At 47.0% G+C, this 18,016-nt stretch overlaps 1 protein-coding gene and 1 pseudogene across 3 annotated transcripts; one reads left to right on the top strand and one right to left on the bottom strand.

Annotated features, from left to right (window-relative positions):
- Positions 1 to 314: 314 nt before the first annotated feature.
- On the top strand, positions 315 to 5,985 carry LOC120972786 (uncharacterized). Of its 3 annotated transcripts, none has more exons than XM_040398302.2 (5): positions 315 to 875; positions 1,514 to 1,605; positions 2,346 to 2,438; positions 3,747 to 4,271; positions 5,772 to 5,985. In XM_040398302.2, exons 1-4 carry the CDS (start codon positions 830 to 832, stop codon positions 3,855 to 3,857), a joined length of 342 nt encoding a protein of 113 aa, XP_040254236.1. In that variant the 5' UTR covers positions 315 to 829; the 3' UTR covers positions 3,858 to 4,271; positions 5,772 to 5,985. The 3 variants fall into 3 exon arrangements, with proteins under 3 accessions (XP_040254236.1, XP_073356639.1, XP_073356638.1); XM_073500538.1 differs by having other exon boundaries at positions 3,743 to 4,271; XM_073500537.1 differs by lacking the exon at positions 5,772 to 5,985 and adding an exon at positions 5,334 to 5,563.
- A 409-nt stretch (positions 5,986 to 6,394) lies between these two features.
- On the bottom strand, positions 6,395 to 8,035 carry LOC109767147 (protein SRG1-like; annotated as a pseudogene).
- Between the last annotated feature and the right edge of the window lie 9,981 nt (positions 8,036 to 18,016).

The following is an 18,016-nucleotide window of genomic DNA, read 5'->3' as shown; positions in this document are numbered from 1 at the left end:
CTCATGTCGTTGATGTAGGACTACCTCATCCAGAACTATGTTAGTTGGGAGAACATGAGCGTTCTCAGAGCTCAGCGACATCTGGCCGTCCATCTCGTTTTCTGATGCGATTCCATCCGTCGGATCGAGCCTCCGGACGATCTGGGCCGCCGGATCGAGAGGAGACACTGCTACAATGAATAGTAGTCAAAAACGCGTGCCACCGCGTGCAATTCCGGTGCCCCGCCGGGGGCATTTCTGTCATTTCGCATGACTGGGAAAATATCCCATAGCGGCAGGTGTGAGCGCCTGGCCGCCTCTCCCCCGCAGACCCGCACTCGTGCCCCGTCCTCTCGCATCCCAGCCCCGCTCGCCCCTGCCCTCTCCCTCCAAACCCTAGCCCCGACCTCGCAGCCCCGCCCACTTCGCCCCGCAGACCTCGCCGCCGCCGACGCCCCTCAGACCGCGCCGCCGTGGACCTCTCTCCTCGTCTCCCTTGCACCATGCCGCCCGCAGCCTCGACCTCTCGTCATCAGAAGGGAAGGGAAGGGAAGAGAAGAGGGAGAATGAGCAGGTCAGGCGGCAGGCAAGGTGCTCGCAAATTCGCCGGCGATGTCGTCCGACCTTGGCCTCCGAGTGCTTGTGCTCTGCCTGCTCCGCGCCCACGCAATGGCCTGCTCGGGATGCCGCCCTTCCCCCTGCTCCAACCCTAATCCCCTCCCCTCCCCTCACGCTGTTGCTGCTTTTGGTCACGCAGGTGCACGGATGTGTCCCTGCTCCTCTGGTGGACAAGGTCGGTTCCGATCTGGATGAGTAGCAATTGCTGCAGGTGGATGAGGCACGAGCCCTCATGGCTCCTCCCTCCTCCTACCCCCCCCCCACCCCCCCTGAACCTGGTGAGCTCCACCCCCTCTTCCTACCCCTGCACATCTATCTTATCTAGCCAATTCTCTGATTTAGCTAGGTTCCAAAGAAGAGATTTTTCTTTGTCTTTCTTGTTTTGTTTTTACCTTGCTGCCAAGGAAGGCCTTGGATCTAGCTAATTATTTACAGAGTACATGTTTGTTGCCTTGCTTGGCTTGTTGGCTAGGGTTGGGATCTTTCTCTAGGATTGTAGTGAGCTTTCAGGAAGAGGTGGATGCAGCAGGACATGTGCCTTTTGGATTGGTCTGGTGCATTTGGATTGGTCCACTTGGCTCGTGTCTGTTTAGTCTTGTATTTTTACTTGGCACCTTCATGTTTGCTTGCTGGAAAATGATGTTCTTTGTCGAGTGACATGTGAAAAACAAAGGGTTCGGTTTGTTTTGTGTTGGATTGATGCTTTTGAAAGAGAATAGGAAGAATGGCATGTTCATTGGCCTGTGTTGTTTGGTGTGGTCTGCCTAGGTTATTATGATTTGGTCTCCCTAGCCGTTGATGAATGCATTAAGCGAACATTTATTATACTATCTATACAGTTTAATCTGATGCACTTTCTTAGGCAATCAGACAATTCATATTTCGTCTAATATTCGTTCTGTTTATGTGTTCACAGAACATAGAAGACAAAACAGAGAAGAGAGACTACATGTTCTTGCAAGATGCAGTCATGCTGCTGACAGAAACATTTTTATCTCAAGGTGCAAGGTACAACACATCTCTGTAGAATACCATTACATTTTTTTCCTTTCATATATTTTCATATATGAAGATACTATATGTCTTTTACCATTACGTTTTTTCCTTTCATCGTTTTTCACTTATGGTTCCCCTTCTACATGTTTGTCGTGGCTCGGTTATGCGGTGTCCTCTGTCTCACAGTCTGATGATAACCGATACATGTGAATTGCAAATTTGGTATTTTGTCAAATTCTGGCATCATCCCCACTCCTTCAGCGGCAGTGGCCGTCTCACCTCGCTCCTCACAGAAACCTCCCGGTACTATGCCATGTCGCCAAACCACTCAAATGTCAATTCTCAAAATTAATACGTAACTTCTTGGGGAGGAGGAGGACGTAGAGAAACATCTCATGCGCTAAAACTGAAAGTGTTGATAGTCACGAAAAGACAACTAAACAACAAAAGATTAGAGTTCAGTTTCAATTATGTGTCAAATTATTTATTTCATTGAGATGTCTGAGATTTAAATTAGAAGAAAATTTATTACCTTTGCCATGTGACTACAAAATCCCCTCGCTATTTTTTGATCTTGACAGCCTTTGAACCTGTTATATTATGTAACTTTGGAGAACATGCTGGACGTTCACTGTTGTTTGAGATATTAAGCTGTTCTATTTGAGATATATGGGTCGTTGGATAAGTAGGACCACTATACTGAGGTGAACATGTTGGAAGTATTTACTAGCTTTCCTCTGCTTTTTGTGCAGGTTGCGAAATTGTTGTTCAAAAACTTATCTAAAGGCCAACATGAATCATCAAGACTGTCAATTGAAACTGAACCATACCCTTTGCAGGTGAAGGTATGAATTTACAGTACATGATACATTTTTTTCTTTCAGCAAGATGAGGATAATGTGACTGTTCGTGTGCGTGCGTGCTATATGATACATTTTCGCTTTCATCAAGATGAGGATACTGTGACTGTTTGTGTGTGTGTGTGTGCGCTTGCTGGAGGTGTTAAATCAGCTAGATCTGCCTTGTGAACTGGGGCAGGGGCAACTTTAATCAGGCCTATATCAAAAGCATGCACGCATACATGTGGATCTCCTAATTAACTAATTGACTAATTAGGAGTGCCTTGTTATACTGTGATGACCCTTATGTGTCTTCTCGTGACTATCAACACTGGCCTTCCCTCTCACCTAGCCTTCCTCCGTATTATTTCTAGGTTGTTGATTCCGTAATTACTGGAAGGACGTATGTGTATTTCGGGTCCATAAATACTGCAGGCTGGTGTGTGTGTGTTTCAAGTCGATGTATATTTCTAGGTCGTCTGTGTATTCCAAGAACATGTATACCGCAGATGGAGTGCACTTTAGGTCTGTATATACTGCGAGTCCATATCTGTGCAGAGGGGATATGTATTTTAAGTTCATATATATCGCAAGGGTCTGCAGCCTATATTATGGGATCAAATGTTTGTGCTTGGTTGGTGTTTTTTCCCTTTTGTGTGGAGTTCGCTATTTTGGGTTCTTCGTTGTTTTGGGTTACCGCAGTAGATTATGCTGTTGCGAGCAGCTGTATTTCAAGATATATTATCCGAGGGGTGAAAAAGAAGGAGATGATGACATAGGTATATGATCTGGCCGGTTTATAATTCCTTTTACCGAGATCAAATGAGGTTTGGTCTGGTCTTACTCTGAAATTCTCTGCATTGTCTGCTGTTTAATTTAGCAGCTGTATTTCAAGATAGCAGAGCAATTGATGAGAAATTCTTACGAGAACATCCAGTTCTTTGAGCAAACACACACATACGCGGACACAGACACTGGCATACACATATTTTTATATGAATTCACACGCACGAAGCACATGGTTTGTTCTTATGTAAGATATGCATTAGACCATCTTATTACCAGATAATATAGCAGACGTACATGAGCAGAGAAAACTAAGGTGACGAGTGCATGCTCGTTGTAAAGTGCATTGGCATGTGCATCAGTAGTAGAAGAGAAAGCAAACTTGCTTCGCTGCATTTTCTATATGGTTTAAAAGGGCCTAAATATCCATGTGTGGGTGTGTGAGTCAGATTAATTATCTGAAATTATTTATTTTACTTACTGATAATGCATGTTTGAATATATTAATGCTTACACGAAAGTAGATAGGCCATGGTTAACAGCTACAGGATCCTCCGCGCCTACACGAAAAGGGCTCGAGCGAGAAGACGATGGATGACATCTGATCGGAGACCTGTCCTTGGCATTTCTAGGGGCTAGGTTCAGTTGAATCTACTGTTAGGCTTTGCTTTAAAAGGGTCACTGGGCAAGGCTATTTCGGTCATCCTCATGTCTGATACACAGGTCAAACCAGGATTCACACTCTCCCGCCGATATTTCCCTTTGCTTCCGTGAATACATATCGTCTTCTCGGCACGGCGGCGCCACCTTGGATCAGCCCTATGTTGCGCCTCTTTGGTCGTCCCTGCACGTCTCAGCTCCAGCAACCAGGTCAGACCTCACCTGCGCACATCACACAGATGGTTTATATTCCTTCTAAGCCTTGAAGGTGTGCCTACATCTGAGGAATTTCTTGGATCTGTTCAGGTCGCGATGGCTGACGATGAGCTCCAGGTTCATGGCTCGCCGGGTTCCGCTGGCTCCACTAACAACTGTTTGCGAGCACTTGCACATGTGAGCTGAGATGCGTCAGATCCCCTCTTTGATTTATCTAGACAGCTACAAAAGTATGGTCAGTATGCAGTTGCGGAGCGTGAACCAAATTAAAGAGGGAGCCAAATGAGAGCACGGCTTAGAAATAGCCAGGGCAATCCAGGGTCGAATCCAGGAAAACTTGACAATGGATTCAGTTACTATACAAATATGCACATTAAATTAATATAATGGGCTATTTTTCCATACCAAGCACACACACTCGAGGAGGCACTAGCAGCAGGCTACACACGAGTACATGAGCTAATCGATTCTTGGTCCCTTGTGTTGTGTCTTGGGGTGTGATCAGAGTGCCGGAAAATCAACAAAGTTTAGCAACAGATAACAGAGTTTTGCAGTGTTTGCACTTTCAGAAGGGGGGATCATGGCCCTGTTTCGCCTCCATGAGGCTCCGCCAATGTGAGTATGTGACTCAGCAATCTCTGTAATCAGAGAAGATACTCACGGATATAGACACTGCCATCCGTACAAAGAAACATACATGTGATCTAGGAATAGCAAATAAATAATGATATTTAGATCCATGCGTTGTGATGATTTAAACTCTATTTCTTTAATACTGTGTAGGTAGGTTTCTTTAGAAAGACCAAACACTATACGAATTTGCTTTCTGTTTTTCCACGGTATATGATCGTATCAGTCTTGCCTCCCGAGCTACTCTTGCATACTCAATATCAACCTGATTAACTAGAGACTGAGCATCTCTTCTTTATCACTATGATTGCTTTTATCAATGACTGCCTTTTCAAATTCCTCTCTTGTATTGTGATCTCAATTGCTTTAAGCAGTTCCCCATGACCTTATGTTTTGTGTTCTCTGGTACTGTAGGAAATCTAGCGAGTAGGATCCCGTACAGAACAGTTCTTGACAGCCTCCTAGCACACCTTGGGTTATCACCGGCTCAGTACAAGCGCGTTGTTCATGAGGAGGGCAAAATCCGTGTAACCGTCTTTTTCAACGCCTCTACGATTGACCTTCGGGGACCAATCAGCGACACTTCTGTGCCAGGACTTTATTGCACAGACGATGAGGCTGCCGAGGATACCGCTGCGATAAAGGCTGTCAGATACATAGACGATATGACTAACACAGTTGTTAGAGATTTGAACCTTGCGTCGTCCAAATGACAGCAGCGCCGTGCCGAACGCTTGCTGCAGCAGTTAGAGGAGTCAAAGACCAATAACATGAGGCTTGCTAGAGATTGGCTTACATGCATTACTTTTTTATGCATTTTAGAATGCAGTTGCCATGGACTACTCTGTTGGAGATCTTTCTGATATAATGGAAGACACAAGTAGCCGCTTGGAAGGACACCTGGAAAAAATGACGCGCTATTAGATGCGGCCTCTCCTAATTCATAACTACTGTGATTTCGCCTTGCTGTACATATACTGCACATTCAAGAATGCTTGAGTACAGAAATCATTGTATTTTATATATCTCACAATTTGTTTGTATCAGATTCGTGTGAGGCAGTCCCTGTGAAGTACATCGACAAGGCAGATGAATTACGCCACTTATTAGTATGTTTAGTGATTATGGCTCCGTAGTTTGCTTTCTTTATGTGTTCTCGCTTTTGGTATCGAACTTCGTGTCAAATATAATGACTGTCTCTTTGTGGTCGTATGAATGCACCGGGCTTTGATCCTGTCTTATAATCTGATGTTGATCTTGAGATCCGTTGTGTTTTACTTATATCACAATCAAATATTTCTTTAATTTATTATCATCCTGTATAAGTGCAAATGCTATATTTGGGTTCTTTTAGCATATTGTTACATGCTTCGTCAAAAGGTTGAGACCGGCACCCTCGCGCCAAGGCGCGGTCCCGATCTAGTTTATTCCGTAAGGAGACGCGTGCGCGCACGGAGCAAGAACACACAAGCACACAACCCACACACACGCACAGCAACACAATCCACACGCACACGCACACAGCAAACAAAGCACACCTAAAAGAAAGTAGAGAGCACACACGCAAGCGCACACTTCAAACCATTGTGGCGGCCCGAAATGAGGCTGCGGCCTCCCTAGGCCTAATTGTACTGATTTGTAAAAAAGAAGACCCAAGGGTGCCAAATCAATTGACAGTAATTTCAGGTGCCTGACCATTAGCAAAACCGATTTAGATAACCTTCTCGTCCTGCGCTACATTGGTCCGGAGACTATCCACGAACCTGGTCCCTTCAACGAGGGCCCTGAAATTCCCCTTGACATACTCACCATACTCGATCGCCCTGTACCTGGCCTCGCCGAGCCCCGGGAGCGGCCTCACCGTCCCGGCGACGCACGCGTCCTGGAACATCACCACGGTTGCCCGGCCTCTCTCGGCGTCCACCAACACCCTATGCTCCGCGCTCCTGTACTCGCCGTTGGTGAGCACCTGGAGGATGTCGCCGACGTTGACGACGAGGACGCCCGGCAGCGGGTCCAGCGGGAACCATCTGCCGCCCCTCCTCACCTGCAGGCCCGGGGTGTCGTCCACGTGCAGCAGGAGCGCCAGGCCGAGGCCGTCGTGGTGCGGCGTGATGCCTATCACCTTGTCCGGGTGCCGGCATGGAGGGTAGTGGTGCATGGCGACGGTCTGCCTCTTGCCCCGGAAGGCCCCGTCGAGCGCCTCCCGCTCCACTCAGAGGTCGCTCGCCATGAACCCCACGAGGCGCCTCGCGAGACCAGACATCTGGAGCGAGTACTTTTCAAGTGCATCCCTGTTTTATAAGCAAGAGAATGAGACGAAGTAAACAGAGTAATAAGCATGTGCTCCCTCCCTGTTTACTACTCCCTCCGTCTCATAATATAAGAGCTTTTTGACACTAATGCTGTTCTGACTTTGTGAAGGTTAGTACGCCTTCCTACGAGGGAGTATTTTTAACAGTAGTGGATTAGAAATACCTAAATGTTGGCGGATCGGCGGGCCAGAGCTCCATGTTCGCTTGCTCGTTCTCCTGCGTCGTGAGTATGAGGCTCTCTGCCCAGTCCAACTTGTCCCGGGATGGTCCGCTGAAGTGGTGCCCAAACCCTCTCAAGCCGCCGGCCCGGATGCCCACTGCGTTCTTCTTCTCCAGTGGCAAGCGGAAGAACTGCATGGCGTTATTCTTCATTTCTTGTACAACTGATTCGTCAAGTCCATGGTTTGTTAGCTGCAAACGAAGAATGTGTAGAATTGATACCCAAAAAAGGATAATGCGAATGCAAATTCCCTCTTCTTCTTCTTTTTTTGCGGGGAATGCACACTTCCCTCTATATATACAAAGAAAAGTATGAAGGATGCCTGACCTGGAAGAAGCCCCAGTCTCGACACGCAGAGCCAAGCTTGGCGGTCTCCGCCTCCGAGGACTCCGAGTCGAGCAGCCTCGCCATGTCTACGAGCGGCAGCTCGTGGCTCTCGTCGTCGCCCACGACGACCCCGTCCCCCACCTCGTCCGGCCGGGCGTACCTGTCGGGGATCACGGTGGAGTCCGCGAACGTGGCCGCCGCGGCGTCCGTGATCTCGGCCCTGGTGACGACGAGGTCGGCGTCGATCTCCATCGATCCTCCCGTGCGTGTACGTCCTCCTCCTCCTCCTCCTTCTCCCAGGAATAAATGCCGAGTCGCCCCGGTCCTTCTCTGCTGCGTTTAGCTATGTGCTGACTGCTGAGTCGGTCGATGGTTCGATGGTGGGCATGTGCATCTCAATAATGTTGTTTTGGGTGGGTAGGTATAGTGACACATCGGTCGGGCCATCTTGTGGTAACGAATTCACATTGTTTTGAGTCATGACAGCTGTGAGGATGGGCACGGTCTCTGTTGTTGTTGTTGTTTGAGAGTGACGATGCTCAGATCTAGATCTTAAAACTTGTGGCCGTCGCGGGTCCTGAATGCTTCGTGATGCCACGGATGAGCTAAAAGCTCCACGTGGGTGTCACTTTCTTTTTGAGGATGCTGTTGGTGTTCTTCTCTTTGTACCAGGTTCCGGGTGAAGACGCTTGTCCGTCTCGGGCTCGACAACAGCTACACTCTGCGTTGTTCCCCCTCTTGAGGGCGTTGTTGTACAGTTTAGGTGTCCTAGGGCGTGTCGTGGCGTTGTGTTCAGGCCTTCATTCGATATCTACCGTTAACGTAGTCACGTGCGTTTGTTATCTGGAATCCCAATATCTGCTTTGTACCATTTAGCCATTCATATTACTTGTGCTTTATAAACTTTATTTACAAATGAAGGCCAAAGCATCGAGATAGACAAATGGTGGGTTTTCCTTTTCATAATAATACAAGTGTTCATGTTAGATGTAAATGGACTAGAAAAATGATTTATTAAGCTTTATAGACAAACTAGAGCAAAAAGATTCACCGGCAAAAGGCACTGACAATAGCGATTACGTGGCACACCTGTGCATCACAAATTTTATTACCATGTCGCCAGCCAAACCGACTGGACAAAGCCCTAGCAACCGTCTCCAACACGGCTGCACATAGAGTCCAGTACAGCGTAGCTCATTGTCTCTCGGTCTCTGTTAGTTTGACAGTGACGACGCTCAGATCCGGATCTGAAAACTTATGGTCGCGGCGGTTGTCCTGAATGCTTCATGATGTCACGGATGAGCTACCGAAAGAAAGCTCCGCGCGGGTGTCACTTTCTTTTTGAGGATGCTGTTGGGGTTCTTCTCTTTGTAACAGGTTCCAGGTGAAGACGCTTGTCCGTTTCGGGCTCGGCAGCAATGACACTTTGTGTCGTTCCCCCGCTTTAGGGCGTTGTTGTAGAGTTTAGGTGTCCTAGGGTGTGTTGTGGCATTGTGTTTAGGCCTTCATTTGATATCTGTCATTCACGTAGTCACGTGCGTCTGTTATCCGGTTATCCTAGGATCTGCTTTGTACGCCGGCTTCCTCATTACTTTGTATCCTTTAGCCGTTTATCTTGCTTGTGCTTTCTAAACTTTATTTACTTATAAAGCGAGGTGAAAGCCAGTATGGAGAAAGACAAATGGTGAGTTTTCCTGTACATAATAACACCAGTGTTCATGTTAGAAGTAAACGGATAACAAAAATGATTTATTAAGCTTTATAGACAAACTAGAAAGAAAAGAAGGTCCAGCAAAAGACATTGCCAATAGTGATTATGTGGCACACTTTTTTTGCAAGAAAAAGGATATTCATTGCTTAACCAGTGTGGTTATAATCGTTGGAATAGCGATTATGTGGCGCACTTTGCATCACAAATTATTGTGCCATGTCGCCAGCCAAATCGCCTGGACAAAGCCCTAGCAACCGTCTCCAAAACGGCTGCACACAAAGTCCAGTACAACATAGGTCATGAAGTAGTTAGAACTTAACCTCCTGAAGTGACAAGATGAGATGAAGACGGCCAAATGAGTGGCGATGGGAAGTGATTCAACCAATATGCATACTCAAGAAGTGTTTCTCCCATAAATATACCTTGGCCCTCCGTCGAAGCTTTCCTCGTCGGTGCCTTCCTTCGGTCCTCGGTTCGGTGTTGGGGTTCACCGTGACGTGTCGGTCGGCCATGCTACTAGGCAGCGTTCGTACGCTGAGGCTCTCTTGGCGCCGCCCCTTGAAGATTGCTCGGCTCGTCGTGTGGACTGTTGCATCTTCCCTCACGATCCTGTCGAGCAGGATCTCCTTACTGCAATGCTCTCGGCTGGCCGGTGGGCATCAATCCGTGGCATAATGATCCTATGCTTGATGAAGCAATGGCGCCTTCTCCTCAGGGTTTTCCTGCTATCATCGGCCCCTATGGACTGCTCTACTTGGGGCGATGATATGTGGTTGACCCATGGTGCCTCGTTGGTAGGGAGTGAGGAATCGGTTGATCCTATGTGCTCGGAGGCTACGCTCTGGTCACCACGCCCTGGAAGCTCCTCCTCCTCCTCTTCCGTGGTGCACTCCCTTATACGTCTGATGCCGAGTCCAGAGGAGCCGCTTGGTTTCAACGCGGCCAACGTTCTGGTTGAGCCTATGGTTGAGGTGTGCAATGTTGTTGCGAAGGTGGCGCAAACAAAAGCAGCGCCATTATCTCTGGAGAATTTTCTCAGCAAGGTTACTTGTCCACTCCCACAACCACTACTTGGTGAAGGAAATATTCCCTAGAGGCAATAATAAAGTTATTATTTATTTTCTTATTTCATGATAAATGCTTATTATTCATGCTAGAATTGTATTAACCGGAAACTTAATACATGTGTGAATACATAGACAAACAAAGTGTCACTAGTATGCCTCTACTTTGACTAGCTCGTTAATAAAAAATGGTTAAGTTTCCTAGCCATAGACATGTGTTGTCATTTGATAAACGGGATCACATCATTAGAGAATGATGTGATTGACTTGACCCATTCCGTTAGCTTAGCACTTGATCGTTTAGTATGTTGCTATTGCTTTCTTCATAACTTATACATGTTCCTATGACTATGAGATTATGCAACTCCCGAATGCCGGAGGAATGTGACACCCAAAATTTTTTTATTTGGTTTTATCAAATTCTTTATTTTGATTTGAAGGAGGTTATTTAAAGTTTTCTTCTAAAGAACCCTCCTTCTCAAAAAAATTCTTTTAGGACAAGTATTTTTCTTTGGTTTCACCCAAGACTTGATCTTTGGTCTTGGAGGTTTTTCATCTTATGTTTATTCAACACAAGTGTTTTTCCTTGGGAAAGTTTTTGAAAATCTTTTCTTTTTAAAATAGCCCTATGGCTTATGGAGTGATCCTTTCCCCTTTCAAAATCTCCTCTTGCCATGACCTAAGTGGAAATCCCCTCCCAAAAGCCATCTCCCCTCTTTGTGTCAAGATAAACTTCAAATCCAGCAAGTTGAACTCCCATGATTTTATTTCCATTTATTTCTTATCAAAAACTTTTTCTGTCCTCTATTTTGACCCTTGGAGATTTACAAAGGAACCACTATTTCTCCTTTGAGTTTTGCCTCCAAACAAATTTCCCTGGCTAGTCCTTAGAGCCCTCAACCAAGATCCATGAAGATCCACTGGTCTCCAGTTCAAAATTTTCAAAATGTGCTTGCTGCAAGTTTGGACCATATTTGTCAAATTTGATGAAATTCATTTGTTTCCTTCTCCTAAAAATCTGAGAAAATTCAGGCAGCCGCTGGATGCATCAAGAGGTCACCTCACCAAGTCCCAGCTCCAGAAATATCTCCCTCGTGCCCAAATCATATCGTCGAACACCTGGAGGGCACTGTTAATGTCGAAGTTCAGAAATTCAGAGAACAGTTTCAGTAGCAGGTGTCGTTTTCTTCAGAAACTTACCTCGATCTCGCCAGTAGCCGCAGTGGCACCTTGCGCCCTGTTCCTCCTTCTTATCCCTGCACCGCACGATCGCCTGGACACTTGCAGACGTCGGCGACGAGCTGGCAGAGGTACGCCTCCTCGTGAGCGGCGGCAGCAGCGCCCGCTGCGGCTGCCAGAGAGGCACAGCGTGGGACGGCGCCGTCCAGCACCGCCCAAGCCACCAGAGGCCACCGCGTGGCCGTCCTCTCCTCTGTGCACGTTGCAGAGCCGTCGTCGTGAACTGGAAGGCGCGGAGCGCGCCCCCTGCCGCCGTCGTGCCCGTACGGCCGTTCCGTCGAGGACCAGAGCATTACCCCAACCCGACCGAGGTATTAGCGGGGAAACGGTGCCAGTGGACCACCACGAAGATGCCAAGTCGCCTAAACCTCCTGCCCGACCTCTGCCTCGCCGTAATTGCTCGCCGGCGTTATCCCGTTCACGGCCACCTCCTCGGATCGCCTATAAAAGGAGGTCCCGAGCTCGAACTCGAACACGCACCATCCCTACACCTCACAAGTACCACGCCAAGCCACTGGAAGAGCCTCGAGGGAGTCTTCTTCCCCAACTCCGGTCGCCTCGACCCGCTTCGGGATCCAGCACGATTCACTCCAGTGCGTGCACCCCTGCCTCTCAACTCATGCCAGTAGTCTCCTAGTGCATCCACATCTCTGACCCGCGCACCAATTTGAAGTTTGCAGCAACCACCGGAGAGTTCCACCCTCGCCCGAACCACCATCCGCCGGAGATAAGGTCGTCGTCGACGTGGTGCTCGCCGACGGTCAAGTCCACCACCCACCGACGCGGAAGGACACCCTGAACCCGTAGGTACTCTCCGATCACCCTGCCTCGCCGTGGATCAACGCCGACGACCACCGCAGCCTTCGGGCGCCGGCGAGCTCCGTTCGGAGTTTGAACCTGACGGGTGGGACCCCCCCGTCAGCCTCTCTTTCTTCCCTTCGAACCGTTTTCTGAAGGCGCCTTCGGGCAAAATATGTTTTCCTTCTGGGCTGACGTATTTCCTACCGAAGCGTTTTCTGCCTTTTCAAACAAGCCCCTGGATCTTTTCTGTTTCATCACAGATCAGTCCTTGGACTAAAACCCTTATATCTTTTAAACAAAAGATGCTTTTTGATTGATTCTTTTTCGGTCAGTCTTATATTTTTGTCTAGTTTTTTATAGTATTTATTTGGAAAAAATTTGGAACAATTTTTATACACACAACGGTATTCACGTTAGTATACGGTTTCTTTATACCGTAGATTCCGGAGGAGGTGACAGAGCCGCGAACTTCGCCGAGCTAGACTCCGACTTCTTCGAACCAGGCAAGCATGTTTGAACCTTTGATATGATGGGTGTTTTGCATGTTTGCTTGAATAGTTTGTGCATGGCATATGAGCATCGGTGAGTGTTACGTTGCATGCAAGGAAACTAACCGTGTGCTCCGAAGTTTTACTGTGATCTCTTGATGAGAGTTGACCTGATCATGTGGTGACATGAGAGGTAGTAAGATGGTATTGTTGTAGCATGCCAGTCTTATGTCAACCGTTAAACTCCGACGTTAACGTGGACCGAGCCACGTTACCGTTCGTTCCCTTCCGTGCTGCCACATGTTTTCTGCAAAGAATACGGTTTAGTAAGTTGCAAACCTCTTTCCTTGTACACACCAAATAGAGGGGCCGGGATGAGGGTTCCATGGCCCTGGATTAAAGCCAGTCATCCGGTCAGGGGGCATGGGTGTTTCCGGTTGGGACCGAGAGGGGGGCACCCCTTAGAGCGCGTGATATAAATTTGATCCCATGCTACGCGAGGTTGTAGCCTCCCTGTCTCAAGGTTTTTCTTGAACGTTGCTTAGGGTGATTCCTGGCAACGGAATGTGGAATGGGTGTGTACTGGTTAGATGTGTTTCTCCTAAAATACCGTAAACGGAACTAGTCCCTTGTGACTACTGAAATCCGTTGGCTGGGGTTAAGAGTACAAACTCTGCGGAGTCAAAACCTTCCGAGTCATCGTGTCCATGGTCAAGGGCCTTGGTCAACATACCCATATCAGTCTTAGTGTCAGTCCCTGTGTCAGTCTCCGTGGAAATTCCCGGTGAACAAGCTTGAGTGGTAAACCCGGTTGAATGTTATTCCTGTGGATGGACTAACCATTTTATTATCTCGTACCTGAGTATTTCCTTGAAATGATTTAACTTCATGAGCTACTGGAATATCGAGTTATGAAATATAAGCCCTTTATGTGATGTCGCTCAGACGTCCGACTGTGGCACTCTTGTTATTTACTTTTGATATAAGCCCTTTATGTGACGTCGCTCAGACGTCCGACTGTGGCATGCTTGTTATTTACTTTTGATATAAGCCCTTTCTGTGATGTCGCTCAGACGTCCGACTGTGGCATTCTTGTTATTTACTTTTGATATAAGCCCTTTATGTGATGTCGCTCAGACGTCCGACTGTGGCAGTCTTGTTATTTATTTTTGATATAAGCCCTTTACGTGATGTCGCTCAGACATCCGACTGTGGCACGCACTGTCGTTTATATTCCATTATAAGCCCTTTACGTGGTGTCGCCCTGACGCCCGACTGCGGCATTGTTAATTTATTTGCACCCCCTTCGAGGAGTCATTTCAGACACTCGATTGGCCTTCAGTTTTACATTGGGATTTCGGGAGGACTACCGCCCGACTTCCTTTTTAATTCCCATGCATTGCTATTTTATTATCTGAGTGCACTTTATTAATCTGTTCATATGCATCATGTTTGCATTTGTTATATCTTATGTCCAAACTGTCTTGCGAGTACTTTCATAGTACTCACCTAGCTTGTTGATTTGGCCAGATGTTGACGAAGGCGATCTCATGGATGATGAGTTTGATAGCGAGTCCGACGCCTAGAGGAATCCCAGTCAGTACCGTGCGACCCTGGATTTGGTCACTTGTGTTATATACGCTTCCGCCACCAAAATAAGAGTCCTCGAGTCTCACTCCGACGCTCGATGATGCAGTAAGATTTAGGAGTCATGTCACCCACTTCACTGTGACATATCCACCACCACTTTTATTACGAGTCAGTAGTTATGCCACCATACCCCTTGTGCCATATCCGCCTTTATGTTTAATATCGGCGTGCTTGTAATAAATTGTTGAGCAGCCTCCGCTCAACCTTGTATTGTATTTAGTACTCCTGGATATTTCTGTAATCAAGAATTTGTCTACCAGTAAGAAGGATTCTTCTCTACTGGTCCGTTAAAGGGATCGGTTTCTCAATAAATGTTTTATTGGAAAACCGGTCGTGACAAGGAACACTTTGTGTGCTACCAAACGTCACAACGTAACTGGGTGATTATAAAGGTGCTCTACAGGTGTCTCCAATGGTACTGAGTTGGCATAGATCGAGATTAGGATTTGTCACTCCGAATGTCAGAGAGGTATCTTTGGGCCCTCTTGGTAATACACATCACTATAAGCCTTGAAAGCAATGTGACTAATGAGTTAGTTGCGGGATGATGCATTACGGAACGAGTAAAGAGACTTGCTGGTAATGAGATTGAGCTAGGTATTGAGATACCGACGATCGAATCTCGAGCAAGTAACATACCGATGACAAAGGGAACAACGTATGTTGTTATGCGGTTTGACCAATAAAGATCTTCGTAGAATATGTAGGAACCAATATGAGCATCCAGGTTCCGCTATTGGTTATTGACTGGAGACGTGTCTCGGTCATGTCTACATAGTTCTCGAACCCATAGGGTCCGCACGCTTAAAGTTCTGTGACGATCGGTATTATGAGTTTATGTGATTTGATGTACCGAAGGTAGTTCGGAGTCCCGGATGAGATCGGGGACATGACGAGGAGTCTCGAAATGGTCGAGACGTAAAGATCGATATATTGGAAGGCTATATTCGGACATCAGAAAGGTTCCGAGTGATTCGGGTATTTTTTTGGAGTACCAGGGAGTTACGGGAATTCGTCCGGGGAGTTAATGGGCCTTAATGGGCCTTAGTGGGAAGGAGAGGCAGCAGCCAGGAGGTGGCGCGCGCCCCTCCCAAGCCCAGTCCGAATTGGACAAGGGGTTTGGGGCGCGGCCCCCCTCTCCCTTCCTTCTCCCCTCCCCCTCCTTTCCCCCTTCTCCTAGTTGGACTAGGAAAGGAGGAAACCTACTCCTACTAGGAGTAGGAATCCTACTCCCTTGGCGTGCCCCTCCTAGGGCCGGCCTCCTCCTCCCTCCCTCCTTTATATACGGGGGCAGGGGCACCCCAAGACACACAAGTTGATCATTGATCTCTCTTAGCCGTGTGCGGTGCCCCCCTCCACCATAATCCAACTCAGTCATATTGTAGCGGTGCTTAGACGAAGCACTGCATCAGTAACTTCATCAACACCGTTACCACGCCATCGTGCTGACGGAGATCTTCCCCGAAGCTCTACTGGATCGTGAGTTCGCGGGACGTCACCGAGCTGAACGTGTGCTGAACGCGGAGGTGCCGTACGTTCGGTACCGAGGATCGGTCGATCGTGAAGACGTACGACTACATCAACCGTGTTGTCATAACGCTTCCGCTTACGGTCTACGAGGGTACGTAGACAACACTCTTCCCTCTCGTTGCTATGCATCACCATGATCTTGCATGTGCGTAGGATTTTTTTTAAATTACTACGTTCCCCAACAGTGGCATCCGAGCCAGGTTTATGCGTAGATGTTATATGCACGAGTAGAACACAAGTGAGTTGTGGGCGATACAAGTCATACTGGTTACCAGCATGTCATACTTTGGTTCGGCGGTATTGTTGGATGAAGCGGCCCGGACCAACATTATGCGTACGCTTACGCGAGACTGGTTCTACCGACGTGCTTTGCACACAGGTGGCTGGCGGGTGTCGGTTTCTCCAACTTTAGTTAAACCGAGTGTGGCTACGCCCGGTCCTTGAGAAGGTTAAAACAGCACTAACTTGATGAACTATCATTGTGGTTTTGATGCGTAGGTAAGAACGGTTCTTGCTCAACCCGCAGCAGCCACGTAAAACTTGCAACAACAAAGTAGAGGGCGTCTAACTTGTTTTTGCAGGGCATGTTGTGATGTGATATGGTCAAGACATGATGCTATATTTTATTGTATGAGATGATCATGTTTTGTAACAGAGTTATCGGCAACTGGGAGGAGCCATATGGTTGTCGCTTTATTGTATGCAATGCAATCGCCCTGTAATTGCTTTACTTTATCACTAAGCGGTAGCGATAGTCGTAGAAGCAATAGTTGGCGAGACGACAACGATGCTACGATGGAGATCAAGGTGTCGCGCCGGTGACGATGGTGATCATGACAGTGCTTTGGAGATGGAGATTAAAGGCACAAGATGATGATGACCATATCATATCACTTATATTGATTGCATGTGATGTTTATCCTTTATGCATCTTATTCTGCTTTGATTGACGGTAGCATTATAAGATGATCTCTCACTAAATTTCAAGGTATAAGTGTTCTCTCTGAGTATGCACCATTGCGAAAGTTCGTCGTGCCGAAACACCACGTGATGATCGGGTGTGATAAGCTCTACGTTCAAATACAACGGATGTAAGCCAGTTTTGCACACGCAGAATACTCTGGTTAAACTTGACGAGCCTAGCATATGCAGATATGGCCTCGGAACACTGGAGACCGAAAGGTCGAACGTGAATCATATAGTAGATATGATCAACATAGTGATGTTCACCATTGAAAACTACTCCATCTCACGTGATGATCGGACATGGTTTAGTTGATTTGGATCACGTGATAATTTAGATGACTCGAGGGATGTCTATCTAAGTGGGAGTTCTTAAGTAATATGATTAACTGAACTTTAATTTATCATGAACTTAGTCCTGGTAGTATTAGCATATCTATGTTGTAGATAAATAGCTCGCGTTTTGCTCCCTTGTTTTATTTTTGATATGTTCCTAGAGAAAACTAAGTTGAAAGATGTTAGTATCAATGATGCGGATTGGATCCGTGATCTGAGGATTATCCTCATTGTTGCACAGAAGAATTATGTCCTTGATGCACCACTAGGTGACAGACCAATTGCAGGAGCAAATGCAGCCGTTATGAACATTTGGCAAGCTCGATATGATGACTACTTGATAGTTTAGTGCACCATGCTTTACGGCTTAGAATCGGGGCTTCAAAGACGTTTTTGAAACGCCACGGAACATATGAGATGTTCCAAGAGTTGAAATTAGTATTTCAGACTCATGCCCATGTCGAAAGGTATGAGACCTTTGACAAGTACTTTGCCTACAAGATGGAGGAGAATAGCTCAGCTAGTGAGCATGTGCTCAGAATGTCTGAGTACTACAATCACTTGAATCAAATGGGAGTTAATCTTCCAGATAAGATAGTGATTGACAGAGTTCTCTAGTCACTATCACCAAGTTACTAGAACTTCATG

The sequence above is a fragment of the Aegilops tauschii genome, chromosome 1, assembly GCF_002575655.3.
Source record: "Aegilops tauschii subsp. strangulata cultivar AL8/78 chromosome 1, Aet v6.0, whole genome shotgun sequence".
NCBI classification, from domain to species: Eukaryota; Viridiplantae; Streptophyta; class Magnoliopsida; order Poales; family Poaceae; genus Aegilops; species Aegilops tauschii.
The sequence above is the reverse complement of the archived record's forward strand: the minus strand, read 5'-3'. Positions and strand labels throughout refer to the sequence as shown.